The 17,914-nt window shown below is 36.6% G+C and overlaps 2 protein-coding genes across 6 annotated transcripts in view; one reads left to right on the forward strand and one right to left on the reverse strand.

Annotated features, from left to right (window-relative positions):
* Nucleotides 1–17,914, reverse strand: part of ANKRD10 (ankyrin repeat domain 10) — a 246,311-nt gene that overhangs the window by 222,585 nt on the left and 5,812 nt on the right. For 4 of the 5 annotated variants that reach the window (XR_010025453.1, XR_010025454.1, XM_063126143.1 and 1 more), the window contains exons 2-3: nucleotides 16,995–17,147; nucleotides 14,886–14,977 (exon numbers count right to left, since the gene is read on the reverse strand). Coding sequence is in view for 3 of the 5 variants with exons in the window: in XM_063126143.1 (XP_062982213.1) it covers nucleotides 14,886–14,977; nucleotides 16,995–17,147 (245 nt within the window). In the remaining 2 variants the exon portion in view is untranslated. Of the gene's footprint in view, nucleotides 1–4,496; nucleotides 4,505–5,099; nucleotides 5,154–14,885; nucleotides 14,978–16,994; nucleotides 17,148–17,914 lie in introns of all 5 variants that reach the window. The other variant, XM_063126147.1, reaches the window with a different exon arrangement.
* The window catches only part of ING1 (inhibitor of growth family member 1), a 71,686-nt gene that overhangs the window by 40,332 nt on the left and 13,440 nt on the right, over nucleotides 1–17,914 (forward strand). The window lies entirely within an intron of this gene.

Here is a 17,914-nt window from a genome sequence, read left to right on the forward strand (position 1 = left end):
ACTTCATCTATCTCAATTAAATGCTTTATCTTCTGACTTTTAAAAGTGATGTACATGTACACCTTTGTTTGCAGTACTAAGGCTAACATTCATAGTAGACTTTTCCCCCTTTGCCTCATCCATGTTCCTCTTGAACAATGTGCTGCTCCCAGAATCTTCATTACTATGATCAGTCTTCTTCTGTTTGAATTTCCATTTAGCTATGTCACCATGACATCCATTCTAAGGCCATGATTCATTTGAGACTGTTGGAATATTATAAACCAGCTATTAAAGGATGGCAGTGATGCAGCATACAATCTTTAGGAATATAATTCTTGCAATCCTTTCAGATAAGATTCATCAGCTGATTCAACTCTCATTAAAGTCATGAAGCCAGTTATTCCTTGACTACAATAGGAACTGAACTTTACCCTAAATGTGATGTTAGCTTTCACTTTACATCTAAAGTGCCAGCACATTGTTCTCTGTTAGGTATATGTGACTCTTTGCTTTTTTCTCTCTCAATAATGTGGCAATAAGGAAAGGGATAATTAAGCCTTAAGAATATGACCAGATGCTAGGCTTTTCAAGGTATTTTGAATAAGATGAAGTGAATTTAAACAAAATTACAGAAAGCAAAAAAGTTGACCAATTAAGAGCATCAACTTTAAAATTCAAAAATTATTACCTTGTTAGAGAAAATTATCAAGGCATGATTGAAATTTCAAAAAGGTATCCCCTAAGAGGTTTGAAAACATAAGTGTGGTGGGAAATCTACTTTCTTTGCTAATTTTCTGAGTTGACTAGACAACAGACACTTTCCTCTAGACTTTTTTCCCTTGTGATCTTGCATATGGCCTATTGGGCGAAGGAAGGCAGAGGGAGATTCTTATCACTTTCAAGATGAGCTAGTTGAAAACCTGAAAATGTCATCCACTTATAATGTCACATTCTTTGAACAAAACATAGGTTGGTTTAAAACTTTTTTTTTAAAAAAAAGAGGGTACACTTCTATAAAGTATAGCCCCCTAAAATAATTGGGAGTGATCACCACACAGTATCTGCAGCTTAAAAATGTTTCTTCATTAATGCCATAAGACAATCTAAGAAAATAAAACTTCAGTTCTTAAAGTAATATGCCCACTTAAAAATACTCAAACTTAATATATTGTTAGTTTACAAATTAAAAAAATAAGATACCGTAATTAGGGTAAGCAAGAGCATGCAAATCTATATATTCTATATCTGAATTCCTAGATTAGCATTAAAACCAATCACCGCAACAAATACCTCAACAGTATGCCTTGTGTGCAGAAAGGAAGCGATACTGAACATTCAATGCCACAACTGTAAGGTTTTCGGAGAAGCACCTGTGGCAGTTTCAGCAGTTTCTATATGGAATGCTCCCCCTTTCTAGGATTACTTGAAAAAATCAAGTCAATTCGAATTACGTAGCTGTAAAACATTGACATGTGTAGTTTTTATAGTTTCAGAATCTTCTCTTTGATTTAAAAAAACGGGCAATGGTGCATAAAACAGGAAACTTACATTATAAGGGATCACATATTTGCAGGCAACATTAAGATTAAAAGTTATATTAACATACATAAAGTGCAGTAGCACATAATTCATTATCATTAAGCCATCATCATGTGACCACCTTAACAATGAGACAGTGCGCCTGACTCAAGCACGGACTCTCAAGCACGGATTTTCATCCTGAAGCCCAATGTAATTCTGTCAGTTCTCTGAAATGTAAACATGATATGTACTAGAAACAAATTGTCAATTCATGGCTTCTGTTACTTAAAAATTTGGTAAACTGCATGTAAAAATGAATTACTAATTATGCCTAGATAAAAAGGTAGCTAATACATGGGATTAAAGAATAATATTATTGCTACAGTACTCTTGAAGAAAGGTTTTTCCATAGGATCCTCAGATACCAGCCTAAGGCTATTAAGCAACAAAAATAAAAGACACTAAACTGAAAGTTTTAACCCTTTGGCATCCAAAAATAGAAAGCACAACAAAGTGATTTTGAGATTATTGTTAACTGATTCTGAAGACAGAGTGGGTAAACTTCTCTAAAGAGTTGCTGCAGAAATGTACTGCATATACACAAATATTATGGTGCCATGTTTTCATTTCACATTAATTATCACGTATTTAAAACTGATCTACAGCTTTGGCAATATAATGACTGCTACAATTTTCTTTGTTTCTATACTCCAGTTTATGAAGATATGTGAGTTCTGATCTGAAGAAGAGACAGATGTAGTTAACTTCTAATTACTAGGTTTTCAGAGGTGATCTGGTATTTATTTCCTTTTCTCCCAACATGCTTTTATATAACATGGTATCTTGTTATAAAATCCTGCAAAAGTTTCCTCCATTGTCATTTTAAACTACAATAAGACTATAGACAGGCTTCAAACTATAAGACTATAGACATTCTTGAAGAAAGATCTTATCCTCATTTTTTTAAACATCTAGCAAGAAGAGGAGCACAAAGTACATTTGCTAGACCTAATGAATGCATTTTTCTGGTTCTATTATTCCTAAATAGTATTCTCTCTAAAAGTATGATAACCACAGCCCTTCTTATGGGCCTGTACAAAAAAGCGGAATTCTGTTCTAAGCACAGGAGAGTTCATACTTCAGTTTCTTACGTAAGAGAATATATGGTCACTTAATCATCATTATGTTAAATTGAATTTGCAATGAATTATTCCTTTTTAAAAGTATTGCATTTTCAGTGAAGTATAAACTACAGTATAGTACATGCATGAGATTCAAGAACGAATTGAACAAAAGCCAGTACTAAAAACTGTCTTTCTTGAAGGATTTGATAAGAAGTTAGATTAGAAACAGACTTAATAGTTTTGAAATATATGACAACTTTAGTGATCAACTGAGTAAGATCAGATCTAATCCCTCTTGGAAGTGTGGTGAGATAAGAATGTTAACAATCCCAACAAGGGATTGTTTAGCAAAAGATAAGAAGGCTCTAGTGTTACGTTCTGATTGGCTCATGCTGCTACTGGGCACTGCCCCTTTCAGGCTTGAAATGCTGTGCTGAATTTCCAATTCTCTGTCTAACTGCTCGCTTTGAAGAGACTCAGATCTTGATTACTAATCAATAAAGCGCTTTTGAACCCTCTGTCGCTGGAAGTGTGGAGTCGTGCTTGGGGGCTGAATTGGATCTCGTCCCTAAGGGCAAGAACTTGTCTAACAAGAATGCCCTCTCTCAGGCAACAGCGAAAATACCAATCCCTACTTAACAAAGAACTAGTGAAATACTGGCTATTAAGATACGGCTACTTAAAAATTGGCATATTGCAGAGATGGTGAAAACAATAAGAGCACATCCAGTTAAGAGATGAGAAGATGAAAATCTTTTGGAAATTAAAATAATCTATACATTTATTATTTTAAGGACATTTATATGGAATTTGTAGCTATGTATTTATTCTTTTCTATTTGATTATTCATTATTACTGTTTATGACTAAATATGATTCCTTTGTTTTTATTATTTTAAATCTATATATGAAATCATTTTATGACTATATTATATTATTAATATGCCTTTATTTATCAGTTTTATTAGGTAATTATATTAAGAAAGACTGTAGGGAAGATAGAGGATGGGGACAGATTTGAAATATAGATGTATTAATTGTTGAATAAGAAAGTAGTAGGTATGTATTATGTTATGATATAGTTCTCCTGTCAATATTTGAATATAATACACTGGCCAGTGCCCAATACTTCTGATGCAGCTCCATTAGTTCTGTTGTGCCTGTGGAACCAACCATTAACACGAGAGAAAGCTAGTGCTTCTTAATGCAACCTCAAAAACAATGAAAAAACTCATTTCTGGAACAGGACAAGTCAATGAAGCTCTGCTGACCAGCCCCATTCTGGAAACACGTGTTTTGGCTTGTTCCTGGTTGCTTCAGGAACCGCTAGCTTCCCGTTGTTCTAGCGGTGGCTCCCACTAGTAAGAGGGCAGCACTGGGTACAGCCCTAAATTTATATATTTAATGCATATTTAATGTTAGTTGGTGATATGCATAATAAGAAAAAGCAAAGAAGTTGATAAAGAAATATCCAATAAAGAGCATGGTAGTAAATGAGTCAAACCACTAAAATAACTCTGATGGCAGTATCACAACAGAACACAAGCACCAACTGGTCTGCACAAATAGTTTACAAAATCCAGAAGCTTTACTGTGGCGTAACTAGGGAGCCCCTATAATGCCCTGGCCCCTAGAGATCACGGAGCCCAGACTTTCCCAAGACTCCCATTGCTGCCACCTACTGATTTATAGAGAATAGAACTCTCCTCTTCATTAGGGTGGATTCCTGCATTGAACAGGGGTTTGGACTCGATGGCCTTATAGGCCTCTTCCAACTCTACTATTCTATGATTCTATGATATACTTAGCACGTAAGTGAGACAAGCCAAACTTCAAATCCACCCAGAACATAGAGATTTAACAGGTCAACGGTCAAAACTAACAATAACTAATAACAATTCTAAAATCTTAACACCACATCTTTGCTTTCAATAGTTTCTCTCCTAATTCACAAGCAGTCTCTGATTCTATTCACTCACCCAGTTCGTGTGTAACAGCAAATCATGGGTTAACTCTCCCAAGATTTGCTATGCGTGAATGGGAGTTCCCCGGCTGGGTTGCTTAGCCCCTAAACATCCTGGCACTCCAGGCTTACACATCATGATCAACTATGTTTGACCCAGCACATTGTAGGCCACTGATTAAAAGCCGAAGTGGCAAGTGCATGGGAGGCAGCACAGCCATTCAACTCTGCCAATTCGTGGATTAAATAAGCCACAAATTGGCATTACATGTGAACTGGCTACTGACTAACATAATTAATGCTGGACCCTAATTCCTCTCACTATCTCTGTTCGCCCTCTTTCCCTGACCTAAGTGTCCCTGTCCTCCTGACTTCCTCCAACTGCCACCAGCAACACCCAAGATTCCATTCTGGTCTCAGCTTTCAATCATTCCACCCACTCAATCTTAGTAGAGGCATTCTGCTCCTGACTAAATGTCCACCTAACCCATTCTTCCCCACTCTGGCGACCTCAATACGTGTTGCGTTTTGGCAGGGATGATGATGGAGGATTGTAGAACATATCTGGAGGATGCCAGGATGGGGAAGATTGATCTAACCCAACGTTCTGTTTCCCATTGTGATGAAGCTCACTGGATGACCTCAGAGCTGTTACCATCAATTAGCCTAAGCTACCTTACAAGATTGTAAAAATAAAATTGAGAGCTTGTACAAGCTGTACTGAATTCCTTGATGGAAGGGCTAGATGTGGTTATATTATCTTAGCCTTTTAAAAACTTAGCAGTAACAAACTGTCATCCCCTGCAACCACATGGATCAAGGCTATTGGTACTAGTTCAGAAAAGGTCATAGCCCCTGAAGTAGAATTACTGATGCTTGAGATGTTAATTTTACCCAAGAATGAATACATCTACTAAACAAAGGTGTTTGCTGGTTGCAGATTAAAATCCAGCTCCAAGTTTTGAGTCGATGAATGCCAGTGAACTAAATAGGCTTTGAGATGAGACAGAAAATGAAACAAGAGACAGAATTCTATGTCAAAGGGAATTTTGTCACACTCAGCCCCTCTACAAAAATATTTTTAATATTATTTCCTATGAAGTATTATTTAACAGGTATTTAAAATTTAAACTAAGGAAAGCAATTACTTGTTTTTCAGTCAGAATAAAACTGTTGTAATTCTGGACCAATAGGACCTCTCTCCACAGGATGTATGTATAGTACAGTATGTATGGAAATAATGCATGAAGTACTAAAAAGGAAAATGCTACAATGAGTTAAACGGTTAGAACCTGCACTAGGTATTTTGAATGTTAAGCAACAGTTCCTAATTCTACTATTCAGATGTCTGCTTTGTATGCTCAATAGCTGAGAATTATATAATTTAGTTTATATCATTTACTACTAATAAATGTTATAATGTGCAAGAATTTTGTGTTTTATTTTTAGTGCTTTGTATGTGATCAATACTGTATAGAAAGAAGACAATTGAAATATTTTTAAAATGTGGGAAGGCAATAGGAGAGGGGGTGGGCAATTAACAGACAATGTAGCCTCAGCATCTCCTGCCTCCTTCAAAATTAGGGGGACCCCAAATATTTTAAAAACTTTTTCTCTTCAAACAAAATGGCAACCATAACAACTATGGAACACCGAAAGAGTCAAAAGCTTACAAACAAACAAATTTTGACTCTTTTGGTGCTCTGCAGCACATATGTATTGTTTTCATTGTTTTATTTTTATCCCCCTCTGCATTTGGCACCCACAAGGGGTGTGTGTGTGTGTGTATGTGTGTGCGCAAGCACGCGCACGCACGCACGCACACACACACACACACACACACACACAGCCTGCAGCCCACAGGGGGAACAAATTATACTCCATGTGTCTACTCAACAACATCATTTGGGCAAAGCTTTAGTATTAAAACAGCTTGCTAGATTAAAATTGCTGATGTAAACTTGAGAACACCTTTGCTGCCAAAGTGCAAGGAAAAGGAATGAACATTATACTGACTTAGGTTGTGCACAGAAGCATTTAATTTGGCAATTATTATTATTTTACACTGGAAGTGTTGAACCATTCATTAACTTTGATCCAGAGAACATATGTTGGGGGACATATAAATATAGTAAATAAAATTATTTTTTTTAAAGGCAAATGCTTATCACTTCATGCATACTATCTTATGTAATTGGCAAAATAAAGAATGGTCTTCCCTATAAATCCATACTTAAGAATGAAAGAACTTCTTCCGTGACAGAGCAGAAAACATGTATTCAAGAAAAGTGCTGGTGTATTTAAAAAGTCCTCACATCCACAACAAAGAGTAATACATCTTTTGTTCTGCTAACTTTTCTAAGCAATGAATAATATTTTACAGGTTTGTCAATGATATGCTGCAACATTTCTTTTCAATTTAATCTGCTTTAACCTTGGTGACAGTTCATGGAACCAAATCAGTTAAGGGTGCAGACTAAGAGTGCTAATGAGCTGGCAAAGCTTTGCAGATGTGTCAAAGGGATTCTTATTTGGACCTGTTCTCATTCATGTGGTTGGCAATACTTTCGCCAACTAGTTATGAATACATGAACTTTCCATTTCCAATCATAAAGCACTAATTCAGAATTATATGCTGTGCTGAAAAGTTCTCAAACTTCCATGCATAATGCAATTAACATAGTTACAATCATGCAAGTGCAGGTGTTACAGCTGGTTGAGAAGTGGTGGTCTTCCATTATCAATCCGGAGGGAGAGGCGGGTAACAAATAAAATTATTATTATTATTATTATTATTATTATTATTATTATTTGTCACTAGGCATGGACTATTACTTGGGGATAAACTCCCACTGAACTGTTCTGTGGGACACCCTTTGCAGGACTCAAGACACCAATCAACCCACTATGAGGACCTGTTGTCATACATATACCCTCTAGCCGAGATTCTCTTTCCTCCCTAGGTTACCCAGCAGCTGAACCTATTCATCATGTTTCATCTCTGCCCTATTTATGCTAAAACTTGGAAGCTATTTAGAAATATGTCTGTTGGCTTTTTACACTCAGCTCTCTCCCCACTTCACTTAGTCTACCCACAGTGAGCACAAGGTCAATCTCCTAACGTCATCACAAAATGCTATATTCCTTGGCCATGGCAGAAGCCCAACGCCAATTTCATGACTATTCTTAGAGCCCTAATCTAATCTCTAAAGTTACAACACCAGGCTCTCCCAAGAAGAATGATCTGTCAATACTAATCTGCAGAGTTTCCAACATTGACCTGATAACTGCTCTAAATAATGCTACTACATTCAATTTTTAAAAAATAAGTTTGCAAAAAAATTAAGACATTTAGGAAATTGATGTTGCAATGTCCATTTTAAATTAATAGTTACTCAAATATTAAGGATAGTCCATGGTAGAAATACAACACGATTATGTTGTGTTTTTAATTGTGCATTGTTTTTAATTTATTTTTTTAATTTATTTTTAAGCTATGTTTTAGTAAAGATTTTTTTTAATCTGTATTATTGTCAGTTGCCTTAAGTGCTATTTTTGGTGGAAAGGTTGGATATAAAATTAACAAATAATAAATAAATAAATAAATAAATAAATGCTGTAAATTCATTATGCTCATCTTCTACTGAATGTTTTGCTAAGATAACCCCAAGAATAATAGTTAACATCTGTATTCAAGAATCTAAATACTACAGAATCAGGAAATTGGTGTTGAAGAGATAAAGCACTATGTCATCCAAGAAACAGAATTCAGAAAGACCTCCTATGTTTTGGTATGATGTTACTAATAAACTACAATCACAGTTATTTCTCTGTGTCTGAAGAATGCTGCATCACAGAGATGAGAGTGAACCTACGAAGCCAATTGCTAAGAGGACAGAAAACAGAAGCAGAGAAGCAACTCAGATTCATTATTTGCCCATCATATACTTGGGCTATGGTTAATACAAGTCATGGTTTGGCATGAATTGAGTGTGTGTTCCAACCATTTCAAATCTATTCATCTTAGCTAGCTAGAATCAGACTGAAGTAGTCTCAGGATAATGAAGAACAAATGTTCCTGATCTCTTTTTTATTTTTAGTACCAATACATTTGCTTAGTACTCAAATATCCTTTGGATTTTGAGACCATACTTTTACTATTATCTGTCATATCTTAATTGGGCTGCCAAAAACCCCTCTAGTGTTCTATAAAGGCTTCGACACAGATCTGCTTATGAGAATCTTGGTGAGAAAGTCCAGTAGTGACAACTTTTAAAATCAGAACTATCCTGGTAAGACAAAAGTATTCTTCACTGTATCTGCATCTGTCCTTTCCTTTAATCTTAAAGTATGTGATATAATAAATTAAAGCTGTCTTCCACAGAGGAATACATATGACTCAACTGGTCCCTGCTCTGAAATCCATCCCCCCGCCCAAAATCCAACTCAAATGAATTGGTAGAGATTTGAAGTAGTCTATATAAAGATTAGTCGATCCTTGGAAATTTGAATATGTGATGAAGAGATAAAACCAAGCCAGGGAAAGATGTTTGAAGACCATTATTGTGGTTCTAAAGTTTGTTCATCTGCAAGGAATAACAATAGATAACAAACCCTTTCCCTCTTAATTAATACTACATGCTTACTTAAGTATTGGATGCCTATTTCAATAAAGTTATAAAAACACAGATTGTATATATTTAATGTCACTAATTATACTAGAAAAGCAAAAGAAAACATGGCACCAAAAATTGTACATGTGCTCGTACAAGGTTAAATATGTACAACTCACAAGTATTTTTCATTATGCAATTGTCATTTTTCATCATAATTCAGTGGTATGGACAATCAAAAGTATGTATCCACATTAAAAAGTTACACCTCAAACCTTTTACTGATATGAGGACATTGGGATCACCTGCTTCCCCTCTTCACGTGTCCATGAACACTGAACCAAAGTTAATGGAGCAACCATGTTTATGTCTGTTGGGCATACTGTGCACAGAATATGCTCCAGCTAAAATGAGAAGGTAAATACCACAAACATATCAAAATATTTTCCACTGGGGTACATTTAACATAGCTTTCTATTAAATATACACAATTCAAAAGATCCAATTGCAGCATTAGGGAAAGCAACACAGCGTCTTTGTTTAAATTACTTTTAATCCCATTATTTCAAGTTGCTAGGTCATTCTTTTTATAGGAATAGATTAAAAGTTTAAAAGAAGTTACCACAAGTTAAGGGCCTTCTATTTCCAATTAAACTAGTAAGAATGTTACAATTGCTACATAAAATGTCATAGGAACCAAAATGTTCATTTAAAAAACAATATTTCGATTATAAAATATTTAGTTATTTAACATTACAAGATTTTTCACCATAAACAAAGACAATGAAGCCTTGGAAATATGTTCCTTTAAGGAGCTTAGGGCAGTGTACATGGATTACCCCATTTTAATTATTCATGTTTCCAATATTCTAGATTTATATACTGGACTATATAACCATAGTTCTATGAAGATTCTGGAAATATGTTTTCAACTAAAAAATCCAGTAATATTTTAGTGTTTGGTAAAAACAAAAAAACAGGCTCCACAGAAAGCCAAGGTCAAATTCAGTGAAAGGATTCAACTGACAGGATACTCAAGATCTGCATATTGCTTTTTATAAAAGCTATTCTCAGTCCTTCTACTGTAAGCTTTACAATTAGAAGAACCAAGTTAGTTAAGACAAAAAGAGCATTTGAATTAAGATAGCACTGCCAACGTGCTTTACTCTTCACACTTGGTTGCTTACTAGCCTGTGCAATATGACCAACGCTTGAGCTTCAATTTTCAAAGTGGATGCCTAAATTGCAAACTATCACATAGGTGACTAATGAGGCCATTCTCATTTGAAGCATCTAAATTTGAAATTAGAACTGAGCACTGCAATGCTCAAGATCTTCTGTACTTTTTCCTAGCCTAGATCTGTCCAGAGCCCCTTATTGTAATAAGTGACACTCTCATAGAATGATGAAAGAAAACAAGAAATCCAGTCCTAGGCACATAGTTCCTAGTACATTTGTGTTACTAAATCAATATTTTGTGTTACGTCTGCCACAACAGAAGCCTGCAAACTAGTTTATTCTATCACAGTAGCATAAAATTAAAGTTTTATTAAAATGGTTATTGATTTGAACAATCAGAAGTCTTAGATACTTTCAGGTACATTATCAAAGCAATCAAATTCCAGGGGTTTGCTATAAACATATAGCTGCTGCTTATCAGATATACTTGTTCCAGATAACTGCTTTCCAAAATTAGTAGTTGCTAATGTACATAGCCCAGTATGTAGAATAACCAGGCTATGTTTTAAGGAGTCCCCAGTGATCAAACCTCAGACAGAATGTATTGCGATTTTTGGAGCAATGGAGGATAAAAAAATATGGAACTAACAATAAAAGATTCTAAAGGAATCTCTGGAGTACACTTACAGTAATTGGATCTCATCATTTCTCTGTTGAGGTCCTTTTTGACACCCAAGATGCATAGTGCTTTGAAACTGTCACAACAGTTCACATCTTTCATGTACCACATTTTGGAAACATTGTCATTTAGAAGACTTGCAAATATCGACATGGCTGAAGCCAGTAGAAACTGTCCTCAGGCAACCAGTGCTGATTTGCAGCAGGTCTCTAGCATGTATGCATCCTTCAAAACTGAAGGCTAACAGCTTCCAGCACAAAATACTTGCCCAAAGTAAGTTGCCTGCTTTATTTTGCCAAACTAGGAAGCTTATTTTATTTCTCCCCAGCCTCCCTTTTCAAGCCTAATTCAAGTAGTGGATTTATCAGTTCTCACCTCCTTTTGTTACCCTTTTTGCTTGTCCTACATTGTGTAATTGTAAGTTGGTAACTAATTCGCTCTTATAGCCCAATCCCATGTTTACATAAAAGTAAATGTGCACAGGATTGACGGCTGTGTGTGTGTGTGTGTGTACGTACGTACGTGCATGTACATACACACATACATATACTATTCTTACATTAAAAGGGGAGAGATTTCATTTGTACTGGAGGAAAGGAGGCGCAATTGGAAACTTTATTCCAGGGCTTTCAGTGTTCCTGTTCTCATAACTCAGTGTGAGGAGAGGCACTTGCACAAACTTCAGAATGCTGTTATTAAGCTGCGCTTAGTAGGCCCTCGATATTGGGGGTGGGTGGGAGAGAGAGGGGACAGAGAATGTTCCTATGTAGCTACAAATCCCTGCTGTACGTCAGTTTGGGCAAAAAGAAAAAGAGGGCTCTTCTTTGTCTTTAGCCACTTGGAACATGTAGAGGGTGCTAACTGTGCAACCTTCTCATCCAAGGCCATGCTTTCCCTTTTATAATTTTCATTAGCCGGTCCAGATATTTGAAATTATGGGAATTTTAAAACTGCTGTTCATCTCCACCACCACACAATTCCTGATGTGTGGTCTGTAACTTGTCAGAGAGAATACAAGGCTCTTTCCAACAGCCAGCTTGTTCCAACTGTTCCCTCCCTCTTAGGACTCCTGTCAGTGATGAGCTGCTCTGCACAGGGTAGAAGTCACTTGCAACCATGTACCCCACTCCCACCATGATTTTGCTCCATATAGCACTGACTTTCTGCATCACCACAGGTCTTTCAGCACTCTCATCTGTTACACCCCTCTCCATTATCTCAACAAAGATTTTGCCATACTACTGAAATAAAAAAAGGATACTTTGACGGGACCCAGTACAAAAATTTGACTACACATGTAAAGTGCCCCCACTAAAAAGCAACATCAACAACCTACTAAGAGGGAGGGAAAAGCCAGTCTTACTTTTGGCTTTTATGTAACTGGCCTGAAAGCTAAGAATTAAGAGCACTATACACACACACATAGCCAGGTTGCATTATATTTTGGTTGGCAAGTAATTCTACTGTGTTCCCCCTTGTCAGTTTTTCACTTTTTTCCTCACCCAAAGATTTTTTACAAATTACTACTTTCTTCTGTGCTCCATATAGTGTTCTCTTCTTTCTGTACAACCTAAATTCTACCTGCACCCCCATGTCTCAGCCCCCTCCCTTTTCTTTTTTGTGCTGTGCTTCTGTCTTCCTTATTTTTATTCGTCCTTGCTGAATTCAGTGGCAACAGCACACAAGGCTCTTCTACACCAAAGGAGTCACATAAGAAGGGCCATGATGGATCAGGCCAAGGGTCCATCTAGTTTAGCATTCTGTTCATAGTGGCCAACCAGCTGTTGACCAAGAACCCATTAGCAGGACATGAGTCCTCTCTCCCATGTTCACCAGCAACTGGCGTACATAGGCATACTGCCTCTGATACTGGAGGTAGCACATCGCCATCAGATCAGGACTAGTAGCTGATAGTCTTCTGCTTCAGGAATTTGTCTAACCCCCTTTTAAAGCCATCCAGGTTGGTGGCCATCACTGCATTGTGTAGTAGAGAATTCCATAGTTTGACTACGCACTGTGTGAAGAAATACTACCTTTTATTTGTCCTGAATATCCCACCAATCAGCTTCATGGGAAGAGCTCGGGTTCTAGTATTATAAGAGAGGGAGAAAAATGTCTCCCTATCCACGTTCTTCACACCATGCATAATTATATACACCTCTATTATGTCTCCCTCCTTTTTTTCCAAGCTAAACAATCCCAGTTGTTGTAACCTTCTCCCATACGGGAGATGCTCCAGCCTCTTGATAATTTTTGTTGCTCTTTTCTGCAAGTTGTCTACATGGCATAGCTGCCTGCCTGTAACAGGTGGGAAAAGCTGGCACCAACTCTCTTAGGCACCTTGGAATCCATGTAGAAGAGGGATGTGGACATATTGATAGAGAATTTTTTCATGGGTGTTAAAAGTTTCTGCATAGTGATGAAAATGAGCCACAAATAATGGGTATTTGAAAACCATTTTGGCCACAGTCAAAAAGGGGTCACGATTAGCCCATGGGTTTTATAATGTTATATTAAAATGCAGCCTTAAGTGGGAATGAATGAAGGGAAAGCCAAAGAAAAGCAGTCTGTGTTAAGGTGGTACAAACAATGAGTACTTGCAAGCCTTCTAGTGGGTATGTGATGCATTATACTGAGCAGTGTCCTGTATCCTGCATCACAGGTCTTATACAAGTCCAAATAATTTAAATTTATTTTATTCCTTGTCTTACCTCAAACAATTTAAATTGACTGGTTTAATTCTATACTCTTCTTTATGTTTCTGATTAACTTTAATTATAAGCTTTAACTTTGAGATAATGTTTGTCTCCCAGATGAGATATGGCTTCATTTAGGCATCCATTTTTGAAAATTTCAGATGAACATTTCATTTCTTAAAGGGTGCAGGCAAAGAGAAGGAGTCAACTTACCAGGTTTCAGGTAAGACCCACATTTACCAAGTCTACATATTTTATGAGAATAATGAAACTGAAGACAGGTTTATTTATGTTTAAGCAAGACCATTTGTTGAACAAGTTTAAAAAGATGTAAGAGGGTTTAAAGTATCTCTCTGTTGAGTTTCAGTATTAGCTGATTCATTAAATGGAAACCAAAGGGTTAAACAAGCAGTGAACTCTTATTGTACTAAACTAAAAGAAAGTTTATACCAGTTATAAAACACTATTTATATAATAAAACTAGCTGCAAGAGAAAATGCTAATGTCATTTATATTATAAGCTATATAGCTTATACTCAACAGTTCTAGTGAATAGTGCATCCAATTTGTCCATACGGTATGTTGTCACTGTTTGTGAGTTTTCTGAATATTTTGTAGGACATAAAACCTTTAAAGAAAAAAGTTAAAGTACAAGTACAAAAGAGAACTACGAAAAAGGACTAAACATGCATGCCTAAAATCCTATTCTGACAAATAACTAGATGGTCTGTCATAAAGTAAGTCATATGTTATTAAAAGCTTTATAAATTTATTCTAGAAAGTGGAATTAATGATATTAACTAAAAAAACACTCTCAGTGTTTCATGTATAATAGACACTGACATCATTTTAGGCTTCAATCTTATGCACACTTACAGGACAATAAATCCCATCGAACACAATGGGACTTAACTATGAGTAATCATACATATGATTGTATTGTAAATTGTTAAAGTTATAAGACATGTTAAAGATATAGAACTTAATTTAATTCAACATGTCTAATTGAAATTCTCTCACTAAATTGTCCACTGTTCTGCTTTCTTCAATTGGTTAATACCTGCGTTTACTGCTCTATGTTAGTTAACTAGACACACAACTACAAAAAATATCCCCAAACCTTACTTACTCTATTTGAGCTCCATGAGCCACAAGGGCACTTATGGACTCCATACTACCAGACCGGGCTGCTTTGTGAATAGGAGTTTCACCAACATAATCCTAGGGGGAAAATATAGCAGATTAATACCAAACATGTATGACTTGAACTAAGATATTTTGGACTGAAGACAATAGATGGGTAATGACAGAATTGCTTAGTAAAGATACATAACTGGTCAGGGCAGGCAGAACACTGATCATGATTAACCAAGGATTATTCAGGTAGAATGCCAAGGGTTGCTGGCTACATATCATTATCCTTCCCACTTTCAACTGAGACTAAACACTCTCTTGCATTTTAGCAACTAGTATGGATAGAATGTTACCAACATGCATATGCACTTGTCCTCCCTTCTTTTATACTAGGACAGCACATTGCTTCAGGTCAACTATGGACAAAGTGAGGGGGAAAGAGCAAAGTGAGCAAGGAACATTTGATGGTTTGTCTTTCATTGTGTGGAAGCAGAACTAAGTCCAGCAGAGTGACTTCAAAGCATGAATGAGGCCATAGTTGTGTGGAAATTGAGTAGCAGGAGAAACAGGGAGAATGAATCTCAGAAGAGCAAGGAAAGGGGACTGCAGCTTGCTGTGTAGAATTTCAGCCACAAGTCTCAACCGGGTACCTCCAACACTGTCTCCAGTTCTTCCTACACTCATTCTTTCTTCCAGAAAAAATGAAAATGCTTCCAACTCTCAGCTTCTCTGCTCCATTAGTTGTCATTTCCTTATCTCTGCTGACCCATCCCACACACAAGCAATCTTGTTCTGAATTTCTTGTGATGATGCTCTCTAATGGTTTCTTTATGCATCATTCACCATTTATAGTTTGTTTTCATATGGCAGGGTCATAAACTGTAGACCCATACATACTTATATAGAAGCTGGCCTTCGGTAAATCAGTTTTTCTCAGCCCTAAAATTTCCTTCCTTCCCGTTGTTTCGGGAAGCTTTCCATTAATGACTGGCCATGGTTTTATTAGTACTGGGGGTTTATTAGAACTTTGTTGTAATAAATATTGCATTTTTAATATGGTGTTTTTCTTCTTTTATTCTATTTGTTGTTCAGCACTCCGAAATCTTTGGATGGTGCACGGTATATAAATATTGTAAATAAATAAATTTAGTTTAACTAGACTAAAATCAGGTTAACAGAATTAGTATTATTAGAGCAATCTCAGGTAGTGACCTAGAGCACATGTTTACTGAAGCAGCAGACCTACCAGTGTGTAGAGAATCCTGATCATCAGTCATGGATAAGCAGCAACCTTTTGGGACCCAAGGGCTAGAGTTGACTTGGGTACCTACCAGCAAATGAGTGAGTCAGAGCACCACCCCACCCCCGGCCACCAAGTAGTGGTTCCAGCTATGTTTCAGAAAATAAGGAAAACTAGGAGAACACAGCATCAGTGGGTCTATTTCTGTGGGCTGGCATCTTTACCATCAATAACTGCTATATCTCCTTCTGACCCCGCCCATTGAAAGAAAGAGCCTGGAACCTGCCAGGGACCAGAAGAGACCACCATAAACGCTGCATGTACATTTTTGTAGATTGTAATTCTAAGCAGCGTTAGTGCTGTTAATCTTTCTTAACATGTAGGGTATAACAATAAATATGGAACCACACGTACAGGAATTCTGAAATCTGAAGGGTCAGCACTTTTAGCATCAAAATGGCTATTCAACCCATTTTATTACCTGTGTATAAAGCAATATTCTTCCATTCTATTTTAGATATATGAAATAACTTAAGACAATACTATAATAATATTGAGAATAAGCTGACTAAACTAATACACCTGTTTCACTTAGATGAGGCAACATTTCAGTGCTTTAAACAGGAAGAGCTCCTCAGGTTTTTAAGGTTGTTTCACCCACAAACAACTTTAATTGTCCTAATTATCTTTCCTATCATGTTCTTCTGTTTTTAATATATAATTCAAGGATTTTCTACAGGCAAATCTACATCAAGTATACATTCAGGAACACAAACCTAAAAGCACAAATGGATCTTACTGAGTTTTGGATAGTTTCACAATTTTAGCATAAGATTTGGAGGAGAAAACACACAAAACTAATACCTGTTTGTTTATGTTGGCTCCCGATTGAATTAACCAGATGAGGCACTGAGGATGTCCTCCAAAAGCAGCAATATGGGCTGGTGTTTGGGCAAAACGTGTTGTACAGGCATTTACCGAAGCTCCCACTCTCACTAATTGCATTAAGCAGTCCAGCTTTGAAAGGAAGAAAGAAGGAACAGGGGACACACATGTTTAATTATACATCATCATTAACCTCATATCACATACATCAATTTCAAGTGTTGGTATTTGTGAACAGTGATTGATCACTACAAAGCCACCCCAGTTCAGATGCAGAGACATGCCATGATTTGTCATTACAAAAATATGTCTCAAGCTTGCACATTAACCTCTCCCTTCACATACAAGACACCTTCACACAAAAGGCAAGATTGAAAGCTTCTGAACTAACCATATTTCTCTCTGTACACTTGAATTCTGGAAACTCTGGTCAGTTAATGTCCTTGTTTGTATTAACTACTTACAAATCAGAACAGGCTGCAATTCCCAGAGTTCAGATGCAAGAGGGAAAAGAAATATTGGGAAAGCCAGAAATATTTGAAATACTTATTTTATTGCTTTAACAACATAAAACACAACACTTATAACTAAGTTAGCATATAAAACTGTACTATTTGTCATAATTATAATACATATAGAGTTTCTTTACTCAGAAGACTCCTTTGGTTTAATGGAGTTTACTCACAGGTAAGGGAGCATAGGATTACAACCACAAGGAAGGGGCCAGTTCAAAAGGGCAGCAAAGTAATTGGTTCAATATCTCTAAACTAGATCAAAGTTCACCAGAAAGTGGCAAGCAGCAATTCATGAACCATGAAGGCCATACATACTCCGCTCTTGAAAATGACAGCACCTTCTAGATAAAGATATGCATCTTGGATTTAGCGCTGTGTCTACAA

The sequence above is a fragment of the Elgaria multicarinata genome, chromosome 5 (genome assembly GCF_023053635.1).
Source record: "Elgaria multicarinata webbii isolate HBS135686 ecotype San Diego chromosome 5, rElgMul1.1.pri, whole genome shotgun sequence".
Taxonomy (NCBI): domain Eukaryota; kingdom Metazoa; phylum Chordata; class Lepidosauria; order Squamata; family Anguidae; genus Elgaria; species Elgaria multicarinata.